Below are 15,937 nucleotides of genomic sequence, written 5' to 3'. Positions count from 1 at the left end.
ACCTTATCCGCTTATAAAATATAAAATATAAAAAAGTTACCCAGCGACCACCGGCCTCGCCTCGCCAACAGCGCTCCACCCCTCCTCCTTCCTCCCCCTCCTCCAAAACCTCAACTTCCCAAGGCCCCTCTTCAACACCTTCGGCGGCCCCACCCTCACCCAAAACACCACAACCCCAACCATCACGAACACGATCACCCCACCGGTCTGCACCGGAGCCCCGAACACCCCCCTGCTCACCAAAAACAAACTCACGCAGCAAAACACAATGGGCGTCACGATCCAACACCTGTACGGTCTTTCCAGCCCCGGTTCCCTGTACCTGAGTACGATCAACCCCAGAACTGTCAAAAAATAAAAACTGTACCCCGCTACCCCGTAGAATGCTATCAAGGCTTCGAACGTCCCGATTATCACGAAGAAACTCGTCAAAAAAGCGTTCAGCAACATGGCAAATATGGGCGTTCGGGTGTACGACGTTCCGAACATCGGCACCCTGATGGTCGTGATCGGTGCCGATACCGAATTCGACGCCGATCTGATCCCTAGCCTCCCAAATATTCTCGGCAGGTAACCCTGTTTTCCTGCGACGTACACCAGCCGTCCGGACGTAAAAGTCGTGGCGTTCAATGCGCCCAGGCAGCTGATCGAAACCGCCAGTGCGAATAATATACCGCCGACGGATCCAAATACCGTCGTGCCGAACCGTACGGCAACGGTGGTCGACGATGCGATGACCGAAGAGGGTAGTACGAAAAAGTACGAGACGTTCGCGAGCAGGTAGCAGGAGATGACCAGCGGCATGGCCGAGTGGATGACCCGGGGCAGGTCCCGCGTCGGGTTCTTCATCTCGCCCGTAATGTAATTCACCTGCATTCGCATCAGTAAATCTTTCCTTTTGAAAAGAAGGGTGCGGGGCGTACGTTATCCCACCCGTCGAAGGCCCACAGTCCGGCGTACAATGCTACGGCGTAGGCTCCGGGGTCTTTGCTGCTCCCCTCGAACCAGTTCCCCATCTTCCACTCCATCGACGGCCCACCGGGCTTGACACTGAACCCCGTGATAGCAACCACGATACCAATGATCGTAATAGCCATCAGACTTATCAGTTTGATTAACAAGAAAACATCTCCCATCCTGGTTCCGGCTTTGGTGCTCAGGCAGTTGAGGATGGTGATCATCCACATCCCCGCCAAGGCTATGGCTTTAACCGCAAGCTGTGGCGGAGGTTCGGCGTCTTCCGTCAAGGACCCCCAAAACACAGACCCTAAATATTCACCGGCGATGATGGAGATGATGGCGGCGGATCCGGGTCTCATGACGACCACGGCGACCCAGGCGAACAAAAAGGCCGGTAGGTCACCGAATATATGTTGTAAATAGGCCTGAGCGCCTCCGCTCAGCGGAATGGCACCTCCCAGTTCCGCATAAGACGAAGCACCCGTCCAAGCCAATATCCCCGACAACAGCCATATCAACAGAGCGGCACCCGGAGATCCGGCGTTGGAGTTGACTTGGGCGGGAGAACTAAAGATACCGGACCCTATCTGCAAGCCGACGACCAAAGATAGACCGTTAAGGTATGTGATGGATTTCTGTTTCTCGAGATTCTGGGAAGAACCACGGGGGGTTGTGGGGTCCAGGGATAGGTAGAGAGGGTCCGAGGCAGAAGCGCTCAGGGGGAAGAGGTGAGCGTTGAAGTCAAAGGTGGAGCCGACGGAATAAGAACGTTGACGGATGGGACGGGAAGGGCCCGAGGTATGGTCATCTATGTCGAGGGTGAGAGGGTCATCGTGGGTGGCTAGTTCGGCAGACAGGCGGCGGGACGATGAGAGGGAAGGAGAAGAAGAAGAGGAACGACGGGAAGGCGAGGAGGAGGCGAGGGAGGCTAGTTCGAGGGAGTCGCGGCCGTCAGCGGTGGAGGCCGAGAGGGGGATGTTGGTGTAGGACGACATTGCATCTCAATCCCATCAAGACATCCGCTTGTTCGTGTACCCATGCAGTATCTAATCCAATCTGTAAATGTAAGAGAGCGAGGTCGATATCATAAAGGCATGTCGTCGTGATGATAGCGTAGCGTAGCGGTCGAACGAAGATGGGATGAGATCAGGAGACCTGTCCTGAGATTGAATATCAAAAAAAAGTTGTGTCGCATGGAAGGACCTGCTAGTACGGTAGCGTTCCTGGCAACGGGGAAGCTTGAGCTGTTGCTCGTTTCCCCAGCCACACAAACAACACTCACCAGCCACACTCTATTCGGTAACAGCCACAGCCAACAGATCTGAAACCGGCGGCGGAATGTGATTGGCCAATTTGAGCGGTCGAATGCAGACGCGTGTTGTTCCGACCACCCATCATCCTTGTCATCCCAGATCCGTTCATATCCATTGGGTTAATAGAGTCGGAGAGCGTATGTATCATGTACAGAGCAGTGTAGATATGGGGTAGCGTGATAGCGTGTAGGTGTATTTGGCAACCTAAGCCTCTTCTCTGAGTATATATAGAAGACGGAGCGAGCGAACGACTGTCATCATCATGCTTTGATCTGTGGGTCCTCTCGGCATCTGCACCCTTCTCTTCCCCCCAGACTAGCAGATCCGAATGATGGATCGATAGAGACGATGGATAAAACGGAACTGGGCAACCGAATGAATCCAATCAATGTCAGGCATTAATTGTCGCTAACTCCAGCAGGTTGTCCTGTCAAGTGACAGGGTTTGGATCAAATTGTGTTTTTAATTGCGGCCCATCCCATCTTTTTTTTTTCTTCCTCTTTTCCCTTCCCTTCCTTTCCTCTTTTTCTCCCTTCTTTCTCACGCGTCAATTCTTATTCATACTCAATCCCACCCTTCTTCCGTACTCATAGTCTCGAGGTGCTTGGTAGTTATTAGGGAAAGACAGTAAAAATGATCGGTTTCGCCCTCATCGCCGTTGCCTCTTTGGCCTCCTCTTCCCTCGCCGCCGCCCAGGACGGCGTCGGAATCGGAAACCAAACCATCATCCCATCATCGGTCGACCTCAACACCCGTAACGGCTGGTGTCGCTCCGAGAAGGATACCTGCACCACTTTGTGTTCCAAGAACTGGTCCACCAACGACTGCGACCAGAACACTCTTGAATTCGCCTGCGTCTGCGCCGATGGCTCCGAGCCCGACCTCGTCAACTACAGAAACACCCTCCCCTTCTTCGTCTGCCAGGAGTACATCGCCCAGTGCGTCGCTGGTACGTCCTCTGTTCCCTCTCAAAGTGTTTTTTTTTTAAAAATAGAATGGCTGCGATGATACTAATGTTGTAACAGGAAACGCTACCGAGCCAACCCTCCAAAACATCTGCAGAAACACAAACACGTGCGGCAACCTCGATCCCGCCGACTTTGTCCCCACCACCACCGTCCGAACCACTTCTGCCCCATCCACCACCGGCTCATCCTCAGGCGGCACGAACACTCCCGCCACTACAACAGACGCTGACACCGATGCCCCCGCCACCACCTCTCCTAGCGCCGCTGCTTCCCTCGATCCACCATCCTTTGGCTTCCTACGTGTGGTCGCTCTCCTCTCGGCCTTGGGAGTCGCTGGTGCTGGGTTTATCCTGTAAAGAATTTTTTTTTTTCTTGGATTAATATAAAGCATTTTTTTTATTACACTTTTACCTTTTTACCCCCCCTTTAACCACTTCGTAATGCCCCGGAAGATGAATTCTTTCGTTTTAATGCTTTTCTTTCTTCTGCTTCATGTGGTGATGATTGTTGCTTGGGGATGACCTTTTTCTCTTTTTCTGAGCGCCTCTTTTTTGTTTTACTATGATACCACCATTCCCAATTCTTCCGTATACTACTAGCAATGACGATTTCATAATGAGAGGGCGTTTAAGCAATTGTTCTTAAACCCTTATGCCGTAAAAATTAATGACGTAGTAAAAATGAAGACATCCCGGTCGGGTGCAGATTTGTAGACGTCTATGTACACGGCACTTGTGCGCTTTGGGCTGGGTTGCAGCCAATCGGCTTCGTTCCGGATTTGTTGATCTGCTAAAACTTCTGGATCGGATTAGATGGATCTACGTCCTTCCGTGTGGTACGGATAACCTTATTCCCCTCCACATTCTCCCCCTCTCTTCTTCATCTCTCTCGACAACATCCTTGTTCGTACTTTATCGTTTTCGCCAGACTCATACCTTCATGTCAAATAACATCTACGAAAGAAGCCAATACATTCTTCATATTTCTCTACAATATAGTATCTCTAAAACTCTGCGAATATACATGCTTTACTACATCATCGATATATTCACCAAATCCTTCTATTTCCATCATCACAAATCTCGAAAAATGAGAGGGGGGGGGGGTGGATTTTACTAGAGATTGTTCTCGATGGCTATATTCTGTCGATACGAGGATATATTCAGCCGCCATGAATACTGTTTCCTAACCAATATGTATACCGACAGGGAGAGAGAAAGCCTCAACCCCCATGGACACCCTTCCGAGGATATACGAAAATTCCTAGCTTTCGAATGCCATAACGTCCCGTTTTTTTTGACCTAGATGTGGAGGGAAGTTTCGAGATCCCATCAAATTCGTTTCGTCGACCCTAGATGGAGGTTTCCAGCTTCGGTCGCTGATCTCTCCAAAACATATGGAGCCTTCCATCTCGCATACCAGGCATCCCAGACGATGGAAGTGGCTATATAATCACCAAACTTGCTATAATATATATAATCTCAGATACATAATCAGGCCAAACACAGATCCGCCACAGGTTTGATGGATACGTATACACATCTACCCGTTCGCTGTGGTTGTAATTTTTTTTTTATGTTATGCTATAAATCTTCTGGGAGATCATGGAAGGAGAACCAGAATATGAAGGTTAAGATGTAAACCTCCAACCGGAAATATATTCTCATGCTCGTGGGTTTCCTTCCTTCCCCTTTGTTCGCACTTTAATCCCTAGATTAATATGTATTTTCTTCACATGACCATCCGCTCAACTTGTATCTATCTCGGATGAATATTCAAGCATCGATACGACACAAGAACGATGGATTCTTCCATAGAGCAAAGATTTTACAGAGTTTTCACTGCAGAAATTTCTTCACCAGACGAGTTTCTTATGAAACCTCAAAGTGGGACTTCAAGGTCATGTGCGAGGCGTTCAGTCAGCCACTGCCTGTAGCGCTAACCTTGGATCCTAACATTCCCACCAAGCCGGTCCATATTGTAATTGTCGTGATATCAGATTGCTCCTTTGGTTTGCGTATGGATCGGCTTCACCGTTTGCCCTATCGGTCCTTTTGAGAGTTTGACCGTTTGTCAATTGGAAGTGATTTTGGGTGCTGATACGGCTGGGACCCCCCATTCCTGGGAAACTATATAATGAATTCCTACCAGGCTACTCTCCTTCTTACAACTCACTCCTAACATCACCACCACACGTCCGCCAAACGAGGTAGGTGATCGATCAGACTGTTTTGTTACTGAGCTGTGACCGACCGATTAACCAGCTTGGGTTATCCAAACGATGGGTTCCAAGGCCGTTGTCCCTTGTGATGCCTGTACCGAAGGAAAGGGCCCCTTTAACATGTGTAAGGGCTATTACGAGGATATGTTATATATAACCCTCGTGCCTGTCTACCGACTCATTAATATGGCAGGATGACACAAAACTCGACAAGATGCATGTTAACTTCCGAAGCCGAAAATATGAACCCTGCAAGACCGCAAGGGAAGAAACCAAAGGCCATGATATTCGCGCCAGAATACGCTATCCACGGAGAACAGTCTAGACAATATGGGATCCTATAGCGATCGCAAGGTTATATCCTCATTCGGAAAAATGGGGAAGAAGATGAATGATCATAATAGGCATTTTAAATTCCCGAACCCAGAAGGACAAACCACCTCCTAACCAAACACGCAAACCAAAACCGTCGTACGCTATAACTACCCTACCATGTGATATAATTATCCAAGAAGATGGGATGGAAGGATGAACAATATACACCGTATACGGGAAAGAAATGTTGCTTTCACCGCACCGCATATAGGCGATCCAGCCTCGCTACGGCCAACAGGATGACCTTACCATATGTCGCCGCCAACTATACCGAGCCGATCTGCCCTGCGATGAGGATATCATAAGACAAGTTTATACAGAACGAATGTATTGAAATATTTACGGATATATGACCACGAATTTCATGGTCTATACGGTTATTATATTCGAGACAGGAGAACATATACAAGAAATGCCACATATGATTATAATACATGCAGGGAGTCTGGTCGCGTCAGCAGGCCAGACTTTGATCTGAGATGTATATTAAATTCTACATACCCACCGGATCGATTGTACGAGTCCTATGAGGACGCGATATATATAAAAACCAAGCCAAGTTCTGGAGTAAAATCCTCGGGATCCGTAGGAATTACAAGATACACATCACCGGTGATTGTAATGTCTAATGGCACTTTATATATTCCATGGGAGATAAACGAGGGACGCATGTAATCAAGCAATATTCGGATGTGTTATTCAAACAGTAAAGATAGAGTCCGACGATGCGGGTGGATATATACTTAACAAACAGTGCACACCCACAGCGTCAAGTGGATGGAGTTTTGATATAGAGTATAAGGAGGAGATGAGTACATAACCACTCTAGAAACATGATTCATCAACCGCGGCGTTATTCTGTCATTAACTTCTTGAACGGCTTGCGAAATGATCGATCATACAAGTATTACTACTAATACATCACATCGTTAAGCTCACGGATGTAATAAATACTACACATTGAACGTCACATAAAGTTGCTATATATATATATATATATAAAGATTCAACAAGTGGTATGATCTCTGAGGAGATAAATACCAACTTGTATGTATATAGAATCGCTCTAGCTATAACTAGCTATAGAACACAATCGACTGCATCTTTACGGTACCTATGAGCCTACATCGTCATGCTGCGACTAGCAAAGCAACTATTATTGATTACAACCAATCCATCACACCGGTTTGAACAAGGTTCACAGCGGTGTCAGGTTGCCCCCCATAGTACGTGTATGATAGCAAACACCTATCCTAGCTCTCGAAATACATGCGATGTTTATAATATAATCCAACGGTAGCATTGTTCGGGTGCACCCGTCATATTAAGCATCTCGATTTCGAAATTACTTTATTTTTCGGTTTACACGCGGCATAGAAATTTCGTATTACCGATCCAATCAACGGCTAATAATTTAAGATATATACATCGAAGCAGGAATTACAATAGAAGCTAGATTCTCGAAAACGCAATCGATGAAGCTTCTAATGTGGTGAGAATATGTGGTCAGAGTGAGAGGGCTAAGATATTCGCAAGTTTGTTCTTTGTACGATAGGATAATCTGACTATATATTCTCACTGAAGATTAGGAAGGGCGACGTATACTTCACAGAGATCGATCAAAGATAACCCTTTCTACCTTTTGACAGGATAATCAACATCCGCATGCCAGGCTGCCGGACGCAAGTCTCCGTAAACCTGTCACATGATATTTTTGAAGCTCAAAACTAGGAATTTTTTGACGTGGCTCGCAGTATTAAGGTTGTAGCGATTTCTCGCTCTCAGCATCTTGATCCGCCATGGCGCCAGTCTTTTCTAGTCTAATGAGAATGCATATCATATCATCTCTTGATGTGAAGGTATCTACACTAGAGGTAAGGCCTGGTGATAAATCAGTATATGGTTACGTGAGAATATTCCGGGAAAAGTGAAGGAGAATATTGCGATTGGATGCTGGTGAAATTTGAAATGAGAATTGTGGATTCCTGAAAAGGACCTTAAAGGTAGAATTTTCGAATTTAGAGGTGATCTTCGACGGCCTAGCGACAAGACTCATGCATGGTTGCAACTTGTATCTAAAATAAAAGGTCTTATTATTTTACATTGAGGTTTCCGAAAGAAGTACTAGGGCTTTCGCCCAAATAATTTCCTTGAAATCCTTCTCCCCGTCTCCTTTCAAATATCGAACAAAGCCAGGAGATATCACAGCCAAGATACGGTGACGTTTCCCCTCTTCGTATTTTCGACTCGTGGGAAACGGTGTAACGTACCTAGCGCTCTCCTCCGAATAGACACCAAATTCCATAAAATGTAGCCAGTCGAAACTTATGACTTCAAAGTGAAACTCTCGAGAATGCCAATCAGTGGCAAGCTTGATAGAGGACTGTACCAAATCGATGATCTTGTTATATAGGCCATTCATTTCACCGCCCGAGGGGAGATTGTCGGTCTGAATCAATTCTTCAATACTGTTATACATCCTTTTGATAACAATATCAGATGCGGCGGTAGTGGTTAAACCTTTGTCGTAGGACAGGTCGTTCAACAGAGTAGTTGTTTTCGCCCTCCAAATAATGGCGGGTTCCGGAGACTTGAAAATCGCTGCCCAATAAATTTTATTTAATGTATCTTTTGCTTCCCCGCATCGAAAGAAGGGATCCTGGAAATATAGCTTCGAAACTGTGCATGACAATAATGATGTCACTAGTGTCTGTGTCGATAAATCAGGGTGGCCACGAACGAGCGGCCAAGAATCAGGATGCCAAGCTGGTGAAAAGGCCGAACCGAGAACCCTTTTAAGGTCTTGATCATCATTTGCCTTGAGGATATTCGCCCAGCGTACATTCTTGAGGTATATGCGGCTGATAGCCTTGATCTTCGTTCGTAGGATATCAAGAATGAGGGTTTTGGCTTGTTCATCCATGAGAACATCCCCTTGTCTCCTCATTGCTGATTCTGTCTGCTGCAGCTTTCTGATTTCGGTCTCGTTTTTTTGGTAATCCGCTTTCATCTTCTCGTAATCTGTTTCCAGTGATCCTAGCTCGCGTGTTTGTGCCTTGATTTTTTCTTTTAGCCTACTCGTTTCGTCTTCCTTCCTTTTCAAAGCCTTCTGCAACGTTTCAATATTCTTATTCTGTTCCTTTACCGTCTTCTCTAATCCAACGGTGTTTCTTTCACTACTTTTCACTCTCTTCAATAGTTTTTGCATTTCAGCGCTACTGTTGCAGAAGAAGCAACTAGTCATCTTGTTCGATTCAACAATATCTATTATTTTTGGATCTATCATTGACAGTAATTAGTATAGTTGAAAGTTAGATTATTGATCCATGTGCTCACCTAGCTCACAAGAGGCGCATATATACTTGCGTTTACTCTCAAGGGGTATTTGTTCAATATCGGTTTTGTCTTCGGTTTTGGATTCTGATTTCGTTTTCGTTGTATGTGTAGTATCGACAACGGCCGTTGGGGGAGCGCTGATGTTATTTATTGTAGATTCTCTCTGGTCTGTCGGCGGATATTGATCTGGGTTAACGTTTTCGCCAAATGGAGTAGGTTGGCACTCCGCTAATGATATATGGTTAGCATTAAGTATCAGTCGATTGGGAGTTATTATTTGATCCTCTCACCCTTGTTATCTAGTTTGGCACGACGGGTTTCGGGAATATCTGGGCCTTGGGCCTCCAGTTGCCGTTCTTCAGAGTTTACAGGACCATGGGTATTAACCACATTCCTGGAAGTCGTTCTATTAACCGGTATACTGGATCCACTGGGTGGTTTTCTAATAGGTGAATAGTCGTCAGAGCTGGGTTCACAACGCTCCTGCCAACCATTTGAAGGCTTTGAAAACCCTTTGAGTATTTTAATCAGGGAGCGCATCGCACGTAGATATGTAAGTATAAGTATATGTATGTGTCGGTGCGTATATAAAGAATAATAAATTCCTGAAGAAAGGGCTGTCGAAGAGCAAGTGTATTCCCACGATCAATCACTAAGCAAATACATTGGAATTATATATTTTAAAAGGCCAAATTTGCTTATGAGACCGGATTTTCGATAATACAGAGGTCTAGAATAGCACTTCGTTATGAAAATTCTTTCCAAGATCGGGTCCTTCGGAGGTCTCGGATCTCCTCGAGAACGTTGTGATATCATACCATGACACAATTCAAAGCGCTACTGAACTTAATAAGCTGAATCAAGGATTTGTCATCCCATGTGAGATTCGATTATACCGCCTGAAATTTAGGATTTAGAAGCAACTCGTTCTTTAGGGCCAAATTAACAGAAAATGTTGTGGACTAGTTATATGTTGCCTGAACGTCGTTCTGTGCGTGGAATCATCAAAACCTGTTTTCATTGTTCTAGCCACGTAATCTATCCGAAGAAAATATATTTAATTCCTATAGATAATCTTGATTTCTCAAAGTTTATATATATTTATGTCGGAATGGGGTCAATTGTGGCCTGGAAGAGGTCGTTTCTCCGCTATGTAGTATCTTTTCCTGGTGCAAACAGAGGACGGTAAAAACCGCAAACACCAATTTTGTTTTCTACCACAGATATAGCATAGTGCATATTGAAGAAAGATGGAGCGCGAGAGGTTGATTGTCGCGGTTGATTTTGGAACTACTTATTCCGGTGTGTGATCTAACCCCCAGTTTATAGAAGTTCTATAATATTTCGAATATTTTATGTATTAACTTTCCGACACCGGCAAGGTGTTGCATTTTGTCATTCGACACAAGACGGGCTTCGCGATAGTGAGGTCGTTAGCACATGGGCGAACAATGGTGTAGCCCCCAAAACTCCAACGGAGATTCGTTATTTTGATGGAAAGGAGTCATTATGGGGTGCTGAAGCCTCGCTACCATGTGAACGCCGTCAAGCGAAAGATACATCGCCCGTTTACAGTCGTTTCAAGTTGTTACTTGACCCGACCATATATACAGGTGTTTATGCGGACCGACCAAAGCCCTGGAACTTCCGTCGTCGTCTAGAAGATTTGCGCATCGAAGATTCAGCTTCTATCAAACTTCCTCTAGGGAAGGCCGCCATAGACGTTGCGAGCGATTATCTCAAGCTGCTCTACAACGATTTGATGAATCACCGATTGCGGAAACGATATCCGGACACGTTGGATATCACGCCAATTGAGTTTGTGTTCACTATACCAGCCATTTGGAGCCACAAGGCACAGGAAGCCACACGATATGCAGCCAAAACTGCAGGCTTTTGCAGTCGACCGTCGGATAGTTTATCATTAGTTTCTGAGCCTGAAGCTGCCGCAATGTTCGTGCTTCAAGCCATGCGGGAGAAAAATTTCAGTCGAATCTCAGGACAGAAAACGACTTTGAAGCGCGGCGAAAATTTTGTCATCTGTGATTGTGGTGGTGGGACCGTTGATTTGATAAGTTATGAGGTGGAAGAAGAATATCCCAAGTTTAGTTTAAAGGAATCGGCCGTTGGGACTGGTGCTAAATGTGGCTCATCTTATATCGATGCTGCATTTAAGAATTTCCTCCTCGAAAAACTTGGGTCCAATTACAAAGATGAGGGCTGGTTTCAGAAACTTGTTGAAGGGGGAAGTCCCTTGATGAAAACATTTGATTCTATTAAAAGGAGCTTCGGTCAGACGACTAATGATATCTGGTTCTTGGAACTGGGTACTGAGGTTCCAGATAACGAAGAAGCTGGAATCGTGGACAACGAACTTGAATTCACTGCGTAGGCCTCTTTTGCTTCTATCAATTTATAAAAGTTGGCTTTCGCCCTAAAAACTGCTAACCAAAATAATTGTACAACATAGAAAGGATCTCAAAGGTTTATTTGACCCAGTAGTCGACAATGTGATCCAGTTAATACAAGATCAAGTCAGAGTCATCCAATCAAAGCAAACTATCGAGATAGCTCCGGTAAGTCTCTCCTTTGCAATTGAAGATAGCAAATATCTCCATAAAAATTTAAAGTCACAGCTAACTTTAGTTCCGATGTAGACGGTATTCTTAGTGGGGGGGTTCGGAGAGTCCCAATATTTGTATAAACGTTTGGTTGAATGGGCGGGAAAGCAAACCCCTCCGCTCATAGTTGTTAACCCAACAGAATCGTAAGTTATACCCCCGGGGGAAAATATCCAATTAACAATACTTGTATTCACATATGCGCGTGTTTGATCGTTTATGCTGCACGTGATGAGGCGCGAGCGCTGACTCGAATATTCAAATAGTTGGTCTGCGATCATGAGGGGCGCAATAGTCCAGACACTCAAGCCGGCTGTACGGTCAAGGCGTTTAAGACAGCACTATGGATTTAGATGCAACTTACCCTTCAATCCCGCTAAACATGATATCTGCGACGCCTACGAATGTCCGTTCGGCGGCTGGTATCTCCGAAATAGCGTGAAATGGACGGCATATATGGCAAGCCTCTCTCCATTAATCTAGAATATTTAAATTAAAATCCAAACTCAAAACAACTATATTAACTGAACAAATGTTTTGAACTAGGGCGATGAATGTGACAACGAGAAAACAATAAACTTTCCCGTGTATCGCGTTATTTCCGGTAGCAGGGACCCGATTATGTCGAATATGATACCGTTGTTTGGCTGCAAAAGCTCTAAAATACCTACTTTCTACCGGGAGCATGGTGAGATACCTATCCAAATACCAAATTAGGAAACATTTCATTAACACAAAACAATAGATGTGTATACTTTGGGTATCATATATGCCGATTTTCCAGCTGTTGATGTTTCAAAGCTGCAATCTACCACGGTAGTTGACACCTTTGGAAATGAAAAAAAAAGATACAAACTGGATTTTGTGGTCAAAATGAAGGTCGGCTCTGCCGATGCCACATTCTCAATCTGGCTTAAGAACGAATGTCTTGGAAGAACCCGAATATCGCATGACGATGAGGACGACTACGAGTCTGGATTGGTGCCATCGCAATTGAGTAGTTGGCTAGAGACTTAGATCCAGCCAAAATTTTGGAGCATCCACAATTTAATAAGATTGATCATGGCGGAGTGTCGACATTAATATCTTGCGTCGTTCCAATGTTTAATGGGTTGGGCGAGTGGATGAGTTAGGCACGAATTCGTACCAAAGCCATAGCCTAAATTGTAGGTTTAGTGATAGCAAATCGAACCGAAACTTTGAGGATTTCTAATCTCATGCTTGAGGTATCGATATCAATATACATGTACCTTGCGTAAAAAAGGAAAAGCTCGTCGCCCGATGTCCTCGGAATCTTGACTATGTGTTGTTTTCATCGCTTTTTGTATACGTACTAGCCAGCTTTACGATACATCATTTTGTGTTGGGACTTTGGTTACGATACTCCCAACCTCGTCTTAGATCCGATCGATCCTGTGAACACGATGCATCAATTCCTAGGGAGTATGCGCCCCCTCAATCTCGCTTATAATTCTAGTCAATGCGCTTTTGCCATACTTGCAAACAAATCCTCATCATACTTCCCGCAGAGGACATCGCGGGAGACCGCAATACACGCACAATCTCGGCTACTCTCAAGCACGCGCGTCTTCCCACCACGAACACCCCAAAGAACGGAAAGGAGCCAAAGCTAGACCCAGACAAAATCAAAGGACCCGGAGGTCTTACATTAACGCAAATTGGGAAGCTAGTTCAGAACAGCGCAGCCAGACCGAGCGCATCAAGCATCAAGCACTGGAACCCAGTCGCCGAAAAAATAACAACCGAAGGTGGAATCAATAAGAGAATAGTATTATAATATTAGGGTATCATATAAATATTTACACACAGAGGACTCTACTTTAAACTATGGGAGAACGCTCCAAACACCATCAACTCCACCAGGAAGTGTCCAAACCTGATTCTTCTGTTTATTACCGCAGGTAAAAGCCAACAACTTGGTGCCATCCTTATAATTTGATGCATTAATATCAACACAGAAACCGGAGGCGACGTTGACGATATTGCCCGTTGGGGTTGTCTTCCACTGCTGGGAAGCTTTGCCAGCCTTGCAAGGGTTTAGAACGACATTGAGGAATAAATCGCCGGGAATGCCGGGTTGAGTGTCGAGACAGTACTTTCCAGAGGCGTTATCTTTGTCAAACGCAAGCTGGATGGTACCCTGCTTGAACTTCCAGACCTGGTTCCAGTCGGGGCCTGTGCATTTGAAGAGGATCACCGGATTATTCTGGCGAAGAGAAATTCTTATTAGTTATACGAACCAAACGAATAATAGACAATGGTTTCCTCGGTGGAAAGAACTTACAGGAAGAACAGTGGCATTGAAAACATCCATGCACTTGCCACCGGATGCGCTGTTGGTGATAGGACCGGTCGGGAAGAGAGGCTGAACGCTTGCCTTAATAGCCTGCCCATTCACTGCCTTGTCGGTGTAGTGAAGTTGGATCACATTTTCGTTTTCTGATTTCCAATTGATCACATTTGGAGGATCAGTGATTATTCTGATTCCGTCTGGATAGTACGACTTAGGAACTATACGGATCAATCCAGGCGCCTTGATAGCGGTGTTGGCTGTCCAAGAAACCCAGTACTTTCCAGTCGAATCGTCGAAATAGGTGGCCTTCGTTGTACCGGCCGTGGCTTCAACGAACGTACGGGCATAAACTCGAGCCAAATGTGGATATGGTACGGAAGTCATGTTTGACCGATCGAAAAGCTCCTCGTACGACCATGCGGTCCACGATTGGAGATATTTGTCCGCTACTCGAACCGCCTCAAGTGGGCCGGCTATGCTCGAACCCCACATTTCAAACTCTGTCAAGATACCACCGGTCTTGAGACGAGTAGCGTCCTTGATACGGTTCTTAATGGTAGTCTCGATACTACCAATTTGTGGTGGTTTGTAGTAGTGGTACGAATGGGCGGTCTTAGACCCGTCGCCACCAGGGACATTGTTGAATCCGGCGAGAATGTCATATGTCGACCCTTCAAACATAACGATCGTGGTATTATCGACCTGACGGATTGCATCGTTGCCTTTGTTCCAGAGGGGCTCCATGTTCTCACGATCACCGACACCGGGGATCAACAGAAGAGGATTCGCATGGTGGTCACCGACCCAGGGTTCTGCAAGCTTGTCAGATACGAATCCTACATTCGGAAGATAGTTCACCTCTCATACCATTCATAAGATCATAACCCATAACACCCGTATAAGTACCGTATTCCTTAGCCAGCACTTTCCAATAAGCTGCCCACGCGTCACCCAATCCGTCGTAATTATTGTAAAGACGACCAAAAGCATTCGCGGGGGCGAAGTCCAAATACGAAACAGCCCAGTCGATTGAATTACAATCATCATCGGAGGGAACACCATTGGCATCGACAGCGAAGGGTGCTTTCTGAGGATATGGCATTCGGTGGGCAGGCTTTACCCAATCCTTCTTGACGAACCACTTTGGAGATTATTAGCTTGTGCCATTATATTCCTAAGGTATAGTAACAATACTTACGAGTGGGGCGCCATGACCACAGGTTTGCGCAGACCACACATCTTGATGTTGATCTATCATAGTATAAATGCCATTTTCCTCAAACTTCTTGATGATGTGGGTAGTGACATCCAAATACGTTTGGTTATATTTTCCACGAACTGGTTCTACGCCGGCCCAATGAACACCTGAGAAAGAAATTAGCATAAGATCAAAGTATCCATTTTTTTTTTTTCTATGCTTACCCAAGCGAACACAGTTGACGTTAAGGTCTTTCAAGAATTGAATATCTCGGTCAACGACAGAGTATCCTGGGACGAAGTTTTCGATGTCTTCATGAAAAGGGAACCTCTTCTTGACCATGTTTGTGCCATGGAAATGGCGAGACCGTCCCTCCGCATCAATGAACTGCTGGCTAGCGACATCAACCTTAACAATCTTGGATAACTCGGCTTGAGCGATTGCCGCCAAACAGGCAGCGACTCCAATTGATACCGCCTTCATTCTCAATTATTTCTTTTCGGAACCGTGATATTTGGAGAAGCCCGCACTTGGCCAAAAGTTGATAGAAAACAAAAGCTCGGAAATCTGTAGATTCTGCATCATCGAACACCAGACCTTTTTATACTGCTTCTTGAAATTCGAAGACTGC

General features: G+C 45.4%; 5 protein-coding genes across 5 annotated transcripts; 2 read left to right on the top strand and 3 right to left on the bottom strand.

Moving 5' to 3' along the window:
* Window positions 1–36: 36 nt before the first annotated feature.
* Window positions 37–1,955, bottom strand: DFL_007628 (uncharacterized protein; the record flags this gene model as incomplete). The annotated part of the gene is made up of 3 exons (XM_067637239.1): window positions 37–232; window positions 323–870; window positions 924–1,955. 3 exons carry the CDS (start codon window positions 1,953–1,955, stop codon window positions 37–39), a joined length of 1,776 nt encoding a protein of 591 aa, XP_067488776.1.
* A 951-nt stretch (window positions 1,956–2,906) lies between these two features.
* DFL_007627 (uncharacterized protein) lies at window positions 2,907–3,597 on the top strand (the record flags this gene model as incomplete). Its single annotated transcript, XM_067637238.1, has 2 exons — window positions 2,907–3,222; window positions 3,299–3,597. 2 exons carry the CDS (start codon window positions 2,907–2,909, stop codon window positions 3,595–3,597), a joined length of 615 nt encoding a protein of 204 aa, XP_067488775.1.
* A 4,338-nt stretch (window positions 3,598–7,935) lies between these two features.
* DFL_007626 (uncharacterized protein) lies at window positions 7,936–9,713 on the bottom strand (the record flags this gene model as incomplete). Its single annotated transcript, XM_067637237.1, has 4 exons — window positions 7,936–9,116; window positions 9,174–9,401; window positions 9,464–9,615; window positions 9,685–9,713. 4 exons carry the CDS (start codon window positions 9,711–9,713, stop codon window positions 7,936–7,938), a joined length of 1,590 nt encoding a protein of 529 aa, XP_067488774.1.
* A 710-nt stretch (window positions 9,714–10,423) lies between these two features.
* DFL_007625 (uncharacterized protein) lies at window positions 10,424–12,811 on the top strand (the record flags this gene model as incomplete). Its single annotated transcript, XM_067637236.1, has 7 exons — window positions 10,424–10,475; window positions 10,556–11,561; window positions 11,644–11,749; window positions 11,831–11,940; window positions 12,061–12,253; window positions 12,341–12,482; window positions 12,540–12,811. 7 exons carry the CDS (start codon window positions 10,424–10,426, stop codon window positions 12,809–12,811), a joined length of 1,881 nt encoding a protein of 626 aa, XP_067488773.1.
* Window positions 12,812–13,640: 829 nt separating this feature from the next.
* On the bottom strand, window positions 13,641–15,789 carry DFL_007624 (uncharacterized protein; the record flags this gene model as incomplete). The annotated part of the gene is made up of 5 exons (XM_067637235.1): window positions 13,641–14,021; window positions 14,100–14,920; window positions 14,976–15,249; window positions 15,307–15,473; window positions 15,531–15,789. The coding sequence occupies 5 exons, from the start codon at window positions 15,787–15,789 to the stop codon at window positions 13,641–13,643; spliced, it is 1,902 nt and encodes a 633-aa protein (XP_067488772.1).
* Between the last annotated feature and the right edge of the window lie 148 nt (window positions 15,790–15,937).

The sequence above is a fragment of the Arthrobotrys flagrans genome (assembly GCF_004000055.1).
Source record: "Arthrobotrys flagrans strain CBS H-5679 chromosome Unknown unitig_8, whole genome shotgun sequence".
NCBI classification, from domain to species: domain Eukaryota; kingdom Fungi; phylum Ascomycota; class Orbiliomycetes; order Orbiliales; family Orbiliaceae; genus Arthrobotrys; species Arthrobotrys flagrans.
Note: the sequence above shows the minus strand (reverse complement) of the source record. Positions and strands in the feature narration are given on the sequence as shown.